The 12,253-nt window shown below is 34.2% G+C and overlaps 1 protein-coding gene across 1 annotated transcript in view; it reads left to right on the top strand.

Annotated features, from left to right (window-relative positions):
- The window catches only part of LOC118749185 (peroxidasin-like), a 203,754-nt gene that overhangs the window by 33,677 nt on the left and 157,824 nt on the right, over positions 1-12,253 (top strand). Inside the window, exon 2 of the mRNA XM_036483962.1 lies at positions 916-1,134. Within this exon, the coding sequence (XP_036339855.1) occupies positions 916-1,134 (219 nt within the window). The remainder of the gene's footprint in view (positions 1-915; positions 1,135-12,253) is intronic.

Genomic DNA, 12,253 nt, shown 5'->3' on the forward strand with positions numbered 1-12,253 from the left:
GCCATAAGTGCCAGCGCAGGTATATAAGGGCGCCGCCCCAGCGAGGTAAGTTAGTTACAAGTCAGCAAGCCACAAGTAAAGTGAGCAGAGAAGCGAGTTGCGAATAAGCAAGCTATAAGTTTAGTTGTGTGTAACAAGTTTGGTAAAGCGTTGTAAATGCTTTAAAGAGTATTGTAGTGTTTTTACTGTATTAGCAAGTATTGTAAAATTGTTTGTTGTACAATAAAGTTAATTGTACTACCATTTGGTCATCGTTAGCCTTTATTTAACAATCCAGCGATACGAACCGGAGGATTTGGGAAATCCGGACGGGGGTTCAAGGATAATCGTAACAATATATAAATAAATAAATACTTTTGTTTTTTTTTTATTGGGAGCGGCAGCTAAAAGAAATCGATGGCTGAGTGGAAGATCGACCTATCTCGGCAGCCAGTTCGAGAACGCCCTATCTCAGAAAATATTTCAACAACGCCCTATCTCAGAAAACTTTTCAAAAACGCCATACTTCAGAATTTAATTGAAAAATGCCCTATCCCTGCTGCCTATTCAAAAAACGCCCTATCTCAGTTTATTTTCGTTTAATATATGGCGTTTTTGAACCGAATTCCCAGATAGGGCGTTATTCAACCTAATAGGGTGTTTTTCAATAATAGGGCGTTCGTAAAAAGTTTTCTGAGATAGGGCTTTTTGAATTGGCTGGCGAGATAGGTCGATGTTCCACTCAGCCATCGAAATATCGGAAAAAAACCTTTGCTTTAAACATAAACTTTTTATGACAGCTGGTAGTATCGATCTGTAGTTCTTAAGTTTTGGGGCTAGCATGAAAATCTCGAAATTTCCTTTCGATAACTCGCCCTGTTTACCAAATATACCGGGACGGAATTTTAATTAACTTATGTATCTTCTATTTTTTAGAGATTTGCGATATAATCAGTTGGAAGACATACCACCAGGAGTTTTCTCAGGATTATCTCACATTACAACAATCTATCTTAACGACAACAGTATAAGAACATTAAGTGAAGACGCTTTTGCAGGAGGACTTATTAACACAAAAGTAATATATTTGGGCAGTAATAAAATTGAATATATACCAGTGGGTTCATTTCAGCCGCTTACAAATCTCAAAGAAATGTAAGTACTCGAATATGTTGTAATACTGTACAACATGTTTCATGCCGATTTCGCTTCTACCGAAAAATGCAACCCACTCCTTGCCCTCTACACACAAACACTAAGAAGAGGGCCATTAGAAGGCAAGATTTTTTGTAGAAACGAAATCGCCATTATAATCTCAACATATACATATCAAAAATTTAAACAAAATAAAAAAACGTTTAAATAAATCACGATTATATAAATGAACTAGAAGGTAGAAAGCAACTTTTCGCAGGCCCATAGAATTTGTTTCGATAACTTTTAATTTTAAGATTTTAGCAAAGTCATTATAAAATAAGGGCGTGTGTAGCACCGTACACATGATAGAAGTGTAACTTCTTATAAAAGGTGTGAGTACCAGGTACCTACTCACGAAATTCGATGTGTAAACATAAGTTTACGGCTAGGCAAACCATTAGGCGATTGAGCTACATGCGTATGTTTGGTTAGAAATGAAACAATAACTTCATTTCATTTTGTTAATTTTCCCAAATATAATTTATCTATTCATTTTCCGGTAACACCACCTTATATGAATTCGCCCTTCTAGCATCCTTAAGACCGGGTTGTAATGGTAGTAACTGAACGGAGTGAACTGTCACATAATTGTTTATTGTATCCTTAACAAATAAATGCAAATGTTTATAATGCAATCATATATCCTTACGAATTCGCCGCGATTTGTTACGATTCGCCCCATGCGATATAACCAAGGGACTAAGTAACGTACGCACTTTTGTTTTATGTACCTTGGTTATAATGCACGCGGCGAACAAATCGCGGCGAATTCGTAAGGATCTATTGATTTTAGATGCTTCCATTTTACATTGCGTTGAAGTGCATTAGAATCGTTTGAATTGATTGCCCATACAATAGATAATTAAGTGAACAGTTCACTCCGTTCCATTACTTCCATTATAATCCAGGCATTTGCAAAATGCATTTATTTAAGTTGAAAGAAGACAAACTCCTTTGTTCGGCATTTCTTCTTACTCGCTGTCTATCTTCCTAGGCGAATTCCTATACTCTTATCACGAATTCATATATTCATGTGGTTGCCAGAGTATAAAAACGTTAAATTACCTTATAAATTATACGCACAATTCTCACGTTTATGCGTAGTCCAATTCACGAAATCATTTCATGGATCTGAGTAAAAACTCAGTGCATAGACTCCATTTCGCATATAATTGAAATCATGAAATGGTGTTCATCCACTCAGTTTCTACTCAAACGCATGAAATGATTTCATGAATTGACCTTCGCATAATGGTAGTAAATGACAGGTTGAATTACAACAAAGACATTAGTGGGATCTATGAAACGCCGAAAAGTTGTTGCAAATGTCGCATTTGTTGCAAAATTTGCCTACTTGCGACACATCTGATTACATTTGTATGAAAACTTTCTTCTTTATTTCAGCTGGCAATCATTGCAAAGTCAAAGTCGCGAAACACATGATTTTTTTTTGTCTTCGAATACTTTAAGAAATAGTATATCAGTTGAGGCTGCTTCGAAATATAATTGTAAAAACTTTTATTTTACACATACATTTGCAATCCTGGGTTGCAATAGGTGGTTCATACATCTTTGTTCGCAACGTTGCCATTTCGCCAAAAATGCCACTTTTCGACGTTTTATGAATCGCACTACTTTTGACATAATGCAAGCCTTAAACGTTACGGTCGTTGGTTCAGATCGATCCGCAATCGAGTTCGACATTTTGCCCACAAACATTGCAATTTTGCGAGCAGTCTCATTGAAAAAATCTCATTAATTTTTTCTCTACTTTTAGTACATAAACATAAATAGGGACGAGATTTTTTTTTTAATTTTGCCTATTTTTCTTTCGTTTATTTAACGTAATTATTATTATTTTTTTTAATTGTAGCTCATTATCTAACAAAAACCATATAAATTCATATTTCAAACTTTCTAAAAAATTATAAAAATTCTGCAAAATTGTATTTTAATCAGATTTTTTAGAATTTTTCTGAGTTTGTAGTAGTATGTATCAAATTTTACTATAATGAAATGTAATTTTTAAATCCCGTTGATTTTTCGCAATTTTTTTAACGCATTTTCTCCATACAAAGTATGTTCGAAATTTTTTTTTTGTATGGAAAAAAGGGCGTAAAGCGCCACGGAGACGATCAAATATCTTTATCAACGCTTTAAATGTATTGGTGTCGTCGGCTTTTGTCGGCTACACGTACACTACACCGACTCGTTGTCGGCTATGCTTGATGAAAATCAAAAAATTTTGATATTTGAATTTGATGGCTATTTATTTGACCGTCTCGCGTTATGCTTGACAAAAAACAAGCTCACTTGCCTTCTGAGCGTCGTGGTGAGAAAGTGCGCGGACAAGAAAAAGAAATTTTTTTACGTTTGATTGCTCATTATCAATGCTTACTAGCTTTATGAAATGATATAAATATTAATTTATAACATATAACATATAAAATTATGCCATAAATGATATAATAATTAACAACAAATACTCATCCGATGACATCGTGCTAACAAAGGAACACTGCGTATTCATAATACAAAGTGGTGATTGACGCGTTTATTTGAACGTTTGCGGGCAAGACACGAGCGAACCTCACTCACACATACGCAATGCTTGACGTATTTATTTGATTGTCTCCGTGACGCTTAATACATTCAAAATAAAAATTATCAAAAATCAACGCAATTTTTTAAGAACTTAAAACTTGGACTTTATTCTTAGCTATAAAACTGCATACTAAAAAAAGTTATAAAAATGAGAATTTAGGTGCAATTTTGCCGAAGTTCTATAATTTTTGCACAAAGTTTGAAATAAGAATTTATATGATTTTTGTTAGATAATACTATACTTTTATAATAATAAATATTAATATTAAATAAATAAAGAAAAGAATAAATAAAAGAAAAATAGGAAAAATTGTTAAAGTGTCGTGTCGCTATTTTTTTCCACCACTGTATGTATATTTTTACAAGATGCTAATTTGAAAGGCGTCAATTAAATGTAATTTGGTTAAACATTCGTTGTTTCTGTGAAGCGTTTAAAATTTTTTGTTGGTACATTTTTACTTGATTTGGTAAATTTTTTTCTGACGTTTGATACAGTTTCGAAAAATTAACTTATCATCCCTGTTTGTACTACATAAATTCATATATACTTACATGTACACAAACACATCCCAGTAGAAATCTTATGCAAAGGGCATCGATTTTGGTTACATGAAGCTGCTGCTGTGTATGCATGCCAGTATAAATGTACTTTCATTCCCATTTAACACATGTGGTTTCTCAGAGCGCATGCGTACTCTAACCCAGGGGTTCCCAAACTTGTTCCACCGCGGCACCCTTATTGTGCTAAAAGAATTTCGTGGCACCCTACTCTTCAAATGTCAACGAAAACAAGAAAACACAATGCAAACTTTATACTCCTTTAGCTTTAATGTGAGGACTGAAACTGGTTTGATGATTTCATTATTTCCTTTAAGTGTATTGGGAGCTTTGACCATTTTACCCTGAAATCATTTGACGCTGAAAGTTTGCTGGAGGATTTGTTTTTAAGCGACTTCACAAAAAGGAGAAAGTTATCAATTCGTCGGAATATTTTTTTATAATTTTTTTTATGTATCTTATCGCATAACTTTGCACCACGTTAACCGATTACTATAATTCTTTTTTAAACGAAAAGTGTTACCTCACAGGTGATCCCATTCTAATTTGCTTTAAATCCGATGATTGGATTATGAAGAGACTAACGATAATCTTAAATTTTTATATGAGAATTGAAGGGAGTTTTGTTTTTTGCTTAAAAATTACTTGTTTATGTCACAGTATACAGTAATCCAGATAGGCAAAACAAAGTATGTAAATATGCTTATTTGACAATTTATTTGAATGTATTGGTTGATATTTTTTCTCAGTTGTCGTTTTCTTTAACCCAAATGAAATCCAATTTCAATATTTTCTTACAGTGGAAAATATTTTCAAGTCACAAAATAAAACAACGAGAAAAATAAAACTCCTAGCAAATCAGGCTTGCAGCGTAAGCGATTATAACCGGATGCAGTTCCTACATAAGTCATATCTGACTCCAAATACAACTTTGAGTGAATAATGGTGGGCTGATTTTGGAAAATGGACCCATAAATTAGGGGATAAAACAAGTATTACTTAGCTTAAAGGTAGAACTCTCTAATTTTCAAATATACCACTCTTATAGTGGAGACCTCCAAAGTTTTTATGAAATATGTACCCAAAGTTATACATATATCGACGCTCGAACTAATGCAGGAAAGGTTTATGCAGATAAGCAAGGACGTTTTTCAACGGTATAAAATGTATATACACATATTCTTACATACATATTTATCAAAATATTCAGAATGACGAAATGAATTGGTTCAGTCGTGTCTGTTTGTAAACACGCTAGCTCGAACAAAATTTAGATATTTTAACGAAACTCGGTGCCGAAGTTGCCTTTGGTATAATTTAGGTTAGAATTAAATTTTGGTGAAATCTGTCTATAACGACGACCACCTCCCATGTAGTAATCAACAATATTTTTGTTTTATTATTTTTTTTACGAGCTTCGCTGTTAAAATTTACATTTCAAATATATCAACAAACATTTGGGGGTACTTTTGCACCAGTCATTGCAAAATAATCTTATACATGCACAATATTTCTTGTATTAATTTTCAAATAAGCATATTGTCAATGGCTGGTTTACTGTATACTGTGGTTTATGTAAGCATTTGTTGCAAATGTAGTCTTACATAGAAATGTAATAGTAAAAGTCACAAGTATTTGTAATGCAATCTTGCCAACAGCAGTGTTTTCTGCATACACTTGCATCCAGAACTCTCTTGGCTCCCTTCGTAGTGTTTAATATTCAAAGTGCTGTCTTCACTGATGTCCAGAAAGTTTTCGAAAGCTTAATTTGTCATTTCAGTAGGTTTACTTTTCCGGTCACATAAAAACGGGTTTGTTATCCAGCTGTAGACATCCTCAGAGTCAATGTTGGGAAAATATTCGACAATGGTTTTTTCTAAACATTCCAAGTTAACGCTGGTAATGCGCGTTAACGCTAAGAAAATAACTTTTACAGGCAATTTCATGAAAGCAATTTAAGTGAAAAATGATTCTAATTTTTTTAGTTTTATATGGAAATTGACAGAAATAATAATAATAATAATATCCCAACGGTTTTTACCCTCCATTCCCGCCCATCCGCACGAGGGGCGCAGTCCGCATGACGTACGGAACCAATATTTAAAATTTTTGTGCCGAGTCACGATAGGCAGGAGTTTGTTAAGTGTCGAGATCTAAAACTGTTCAGCTACAGAACTAAATTCATCAGCTGATTTTATGTATTTATGTCAATAATTCACTTATTGAGAGAGGAGAGTATCGCTTTCTTTCAGAAGAGACGGACTTGAAATTGAGCCTGTCAGTAATTTAACCATAAAAATTATACCAAGCATTTCCCTGCGACAGGCAAGTGTAGGAAGTTTTAAGCGACTCGTATAAGGTGGAAGGCTATATTGAGAATCCCATCGGAAAAAATCATTTTCCGTTCAAACTGCTTCGAAGTTACATACATACGTTTTTCTGATTTACTTTGTTTATTTATGGGGTTTTCATGCAAATTGCTAGAAATTCTAAAACATGTAACATGTCACCAATAAAAAAATCTCGACGTGCTAGAAAAAAACCAAAGATATATTTTAATTTCACAGGCCTCTGTTATCTTCGAAGCGTCATCCAAAACCGGTTTTACATAAATCTAGTGGCGGCATCTTCCTAGTCACCAGGGAATAAAGAGGGATTATACAGTGATTTCTCGTGGAGTTTTCTGCCTCTTGCTTCATCCTAGACATTGCTCCTTTCGGTTTTCCAACCACTGCAAATACTCGCACACTTGCTCCATTTCAAAGCCCAGCCAGCAAAAAAATCCGAAAACGAGAATAAACGGGTGTACAAAAGTACCAAAAATGGGTACGTTTTCGACTATTTGTCAAAAAATTTTATGATTATATTTTTCGTTGACAACACGTACTGGGGAACTACGCTTAAGAGTGAAATATACCACACAAGCGGCTTGACAAATCAAGCGAAATAGCTTTGCTGCAAGCCATTTGTTTTGTGTATGGGGTTTGACGAGCCGCTTAAGGTAATTTTAATAAAATTCTAAAATTTTTTGATTTTCTTACCGCCATGTTGTGACCTCCATAAGTGTGATCAAACCGCTTGCGTTCTGTATGGAAAGTATAAAGAATTTGCCCGCACCACTACTATACTCTTGCCCAGAGCTGGGCAATTTTTGCTCCCGAGCAACGCCAGCGTCGCAGTTCGTTTCAGTGTTGCCAGAACTTTTTGGATGAACCGGCTAAATTTGCAAATAAAACCGGCTAAAAACGACTAAAATGTTTCAACTAAATTTTACATGTTTTATTTAAATAAATCACGAGTAAAGAGACTTTTTCTTGGAGAGAAGTTACAAATTCGAGCCGGAAAAAATTTTACCAGCAAGAATTTGCAATTAGGAAAAAGATATGATTGTGGCACATGGTAGGACTTTTTGTCGACGATAATTTGAATAAACAAGTTCGTTAAATTTAAAAATTTACAAACTGGAGCGATTTTAAATTGAAAAATGTAAGTTAATATTTGTTTACTTAATTAATTTAGTTAATTCCAATGATTTGAAAGGTACTCGAAAAAAAAACTATTTATTACTATTACTATCTGATATCTTGAGTGATAACTCTCGCTGGATTTTCGACGAACAAACCTATTATCTTCCCTACAAGGCCTTTTCAGACTGACCGATTCTCAATACACTCAAATAGAAACCAATACACATAAAAAACGCTGTAAAAATTCCCCTTCAATTCTAAGGCAGTAAAACAACGACCTTAAGTTAACATCAACCGAGGCCATATGTTGACAAGGGATGCAAAATCACAGTTACATAAAAGAACTGGTCAGATTTTTCAGAAATCCCTTCAATTCTGATGTAAAATATGATGCTGAAAGACTGCAGATCTCCCATTTAGATGACCGGTCATATGGCCGGAAGATGACTTGTAGAATTCCCAGTGAGTTTTGCTTTACATAAAAATTTGTGCTCTTTTATTTTCATTTTGACTCACTTCAGTGTTTGTTCCTTTAATTCAAGTTGGCAGTCGGTTTTTGGAATTTGAATAAGTTCTCAGCAAAAACGTTTGTTTAAAAAAATACATATGTGTACATAGTACTTGAAAATATCAATTTTTCCATTACCATAAACCTTTGGGAGTGGGCGAAAATTTGGTTTTTTTAATTTAGGCAGAATTGAATATGCCCTATCTGGGAAGACAATATCTACATGTAATATTTATTCTGTTTGTTGGCACGCATCTTAAGAGTCTTAATAGTGAAACAATTTCTTATTTTCTAAGTTTGCGAATAAAACTTCACACTCAAAATTAAGACATTTATAACAAACATTTTATGAAGAAAATCCCTTCTTCGTTTAAAATAAAAATAAGCGAAATCGGCCCAATTTCATACAATCCTGCCTGAGATGAAAATTTTCTCCACGATAAGGCTAGTAGCCATTTCTAACAGATTTTGGGTCGCTTAGTCAAAAATGGAAACATATATACATATTTGAAATTTAAGAAAACAAGGCAAACAGCAAAATCGGCTAAAAACGGCTAGTGTTTTTCTGCAAAACGGCTAACAAATCGGCTGCCGGCTAAATCGGAATTCCTCCGGCTGTTTGCTATCGCAACCGGCTAAATCTAGCTGGAAAACGGCTAAAATGGCAACACTGGTTCGTATACGTACACCAGTGTTGCCAACTTTTGGGTTTGAAAAAGCACCAAAAATTGGAAAAAAGCGTTTTACCACAGTAAAAGCACCAAATGGTTTTGAATCAATTGATGCTTTTTTCATAACAGTTTGTAAGTATTTAACAAAAACAAAAAATTAACAATATTTACAAGAATGCATACATAAATCATTAAACAAAACTTTTTCGCTCATAACGATTGAAAAGCCACATGCTATAATGACTCATGCTTACGACGTAATACCGAAGTACTGCACATTAAAACTGATATAACTCAAGAAAGAAAAATCGAATCCCGACAAACGAAAATCATGCCCTAATTAGAAATGAGCAAAAAAAAATTGTTTTCATTATATAACCTCAAATATTGCCAAAAACCGTGATTTTGGCACTTTTGGATTAGGATATCTCAAAATTCTAGCGCTAGAGCAATTGTGCGGCCAGATTTGTATTCACCACCAAGAATCGATGTGTTTTACTCAGGTGGTACAAAAATAAAATCTTTTACAAATAATTAGAAAAGAAAAAAAAATACTTAACTTACTCGCATATCTACCAGCATTTTCAACGCGAATAGAATTGAACAAGGTGAATTTGCAAGTTCAGCTTTTTATCAATCGTGGTTGTATTTAAGTGCATTTAAATTTGTAGATTTTTGTAAATTCAGTGCTGCCACAGCTTTAGATATTTAAAAATTATTTCAGGTTTTAACTATATCGGAGTCATTTTAGTTCAGAAAAAAGCACTAAAAAAGGCACTTGACACTAAATAATTTTGTTTTGGCGTTTTAATTTTCAAAAAGCACTAAATCTAGCACCAAGTTGGCAACTATGACGTACACAGAAGCAAAGCAGCGAATTTCGATTCAGTCTGCTTGCAGATTTCACCAAGGTAACGTCGTGCTCGGCTGTGGATTGTTTTTCTTCGTAATTTTAGCACGCACTTGCCACAGTTTGAGTAGACAATTTACAAAAAACCCCAAAGCAACAAGTGGTGTGTTTTTCTTAAATTGGTGTTTGCATGCATTTGCGACGATTCAAACACAAAATAGTGCGACCCTATATAAGTACTACAGTTTATTGTTCAAAGAACATTTAACAAGCCGCAATATCCGTTATGTGGTAATGCCTACATATTTTTAATACAAGCAAACTGTATTTTGCATGCCGTGGCAATTTAAAAAATATATAAAATGAACTGCGTGCTGACCAACGTTCAATAATTTTGTAATCAGTTCCATGATTTTTATAAAAGAGTGCACAAATAGCATGCTATATTTTAGAATAATTTGTTTCTATCTAAAGAAATCGATATAGAAAATTAAATGCTAGTTTATACGAAAAAAATACTTAATGAATAATATTTATAAGCTATATTCTATTTTTAGCACTAAATTCCTATTTATACGAAAATAATAAAATCTAAACAACGAAATCATCCGAAAAACATAAAATTTTTGGTTATAATACTGGGTGGCGCCGAATGAGCTATATGGTTTGAATTCTTTTTAACAGTTTTCTTTGGGGATATTTGAAAGAAAGAGTGTACGTTAACAAACCAGGAACCATTCTCCAAACTCCAAACCAACATTCGAAATGAATGACCATGATGGCCATTACACCCGAAATTCTGCGAAAAGTTATGGAAAATGTGCTAAAAAGAGCACGTATGTGCGAAGCAGAAAATGGACATCACTCACAGGATATCATTTTTCAAAGCTAATTGCAAAAAATTCCCCAATAATATACTGTATTTAAAAAAAAAAATTATAATAATCGCATAAATAAGAAAGTTATAAACCATTTAAACCATATAGCTCATTCGGCGCCACCCTGTATAAGCGAAATAGGGCAAAAGGCACTTGCACGAAAAATACCAGTTTTAGTACATTTATAAAAACATGGCAACCATAACTCAGCGCGACGCATACTTCCCACGACAAAATGAGACTGTGTTGGTGTGCCCAGCATTGCTCTAGCCACCAGCGGCACCCCAGGCATACGGACACCCACTTTGGGAAAGTCTGCTCTAACCATACACTTGTACTACTACTATGGCTGTATATAATAATAATAATAATAATAATAATAATAATAACACATAATTAGTGCTTACAAAAGTACAAATGATGCATTGATGGAACCGTATTAAAGCATTCTAGCACGATATACATATATTCCCATATGTAAATTCTACTTTTCTGATACATTTTAATATATGGCACATGCGAGTACAAACAAAACGATAGCTTTTACAAATGCAAATCCATATCATGTAAAAGCCCCGTTAGTGCCGAAAATCTTATCGCACAACACGTCCGTTCGCTAAAATGTTTGCACAAGCCTGAATAAATTACAAACATTTTGTGATGCTGTATAGCAGTCAAATTTTTGGAGAAACTTGCAAATACCGGCGTGCTTTGCGACGCCTCGTGTGCAATTCTTTTTTGTATAATATGTATTTATTTATTGAATCGTTCTTTCGAAACTAACAATACGTTTTCAAATCTTACAAACTAATATTAAGTTTAAAATTTCTGCGGCAATGCTTATAAATTGTTTATTTTTTCATGCATATATATTTATTACACCTGTTGAGGCTGTCGGAATGGACAAGATTCCGAGCAGCAGGATCGCTGGATATCGTGCTGGGCAGGCGGTCTGAAAGGACGGGTTCCAGAGCCGCACTGCCTGGGCTGGTGGAAAGGACTAGTTTCCATGCCGCGTCTTCGCTTCTCTATATTCAAGTTCACTGGTGTTGGGTAGTCGGTCTGAAAGGACGAGTTCCAGAGCCGAAATTGATATATTGCGGATATCGAAATTTATTATATTGCGCATCATTTGATGATATCGGACAAATCTTTTCTTTTTAGTCTTCTTGCATATCTCGGGCTAAGAAGATCTCTCGCTAGTCGATTTGGATGGTTCATTAACCGTGCTGAGTAACTGGTGCTTAGCCCCCTTATGTCCTCATGCACTGTATTTACATTAAGATCTTTGTGAATATTTGTATTTTTTATTTACCACGGTGCTCCGCATATGGCGCGTAAAATTTTTGACTGCGGTCTTTGAAGTCTGTTCAAAATGGAATTGAACGTTGTGCCCCAAGCCCGATTCCATATGCCCAACATGGTTTATTTATTTATTTATTTATTTTGTCTAATAAACTTATAAAAGTTCCTTACAGACTAATAACAAAATTCAGCTTAGTTACTAAATAATAATAGATAAGAACTAGAAAATGGAATCC

This window comes from Rhagoletis pomonella, unplaced genomic scaffold (genome assembly GCF_013731165.1).
Source record: "Rhagoletis pomonella isolate Grant_MI unplaced genomic scaffold, Rhpom_1.0 Rhpom_scaffold_00014, whole genome shotgun sequence".
NCBI classification, from domain to species: Eukaryota; Metazoa; Arthropoda; class Insecta; order Diptera; family Tephritidae; genus Rhagoletis; species Rhagoletis pomonella.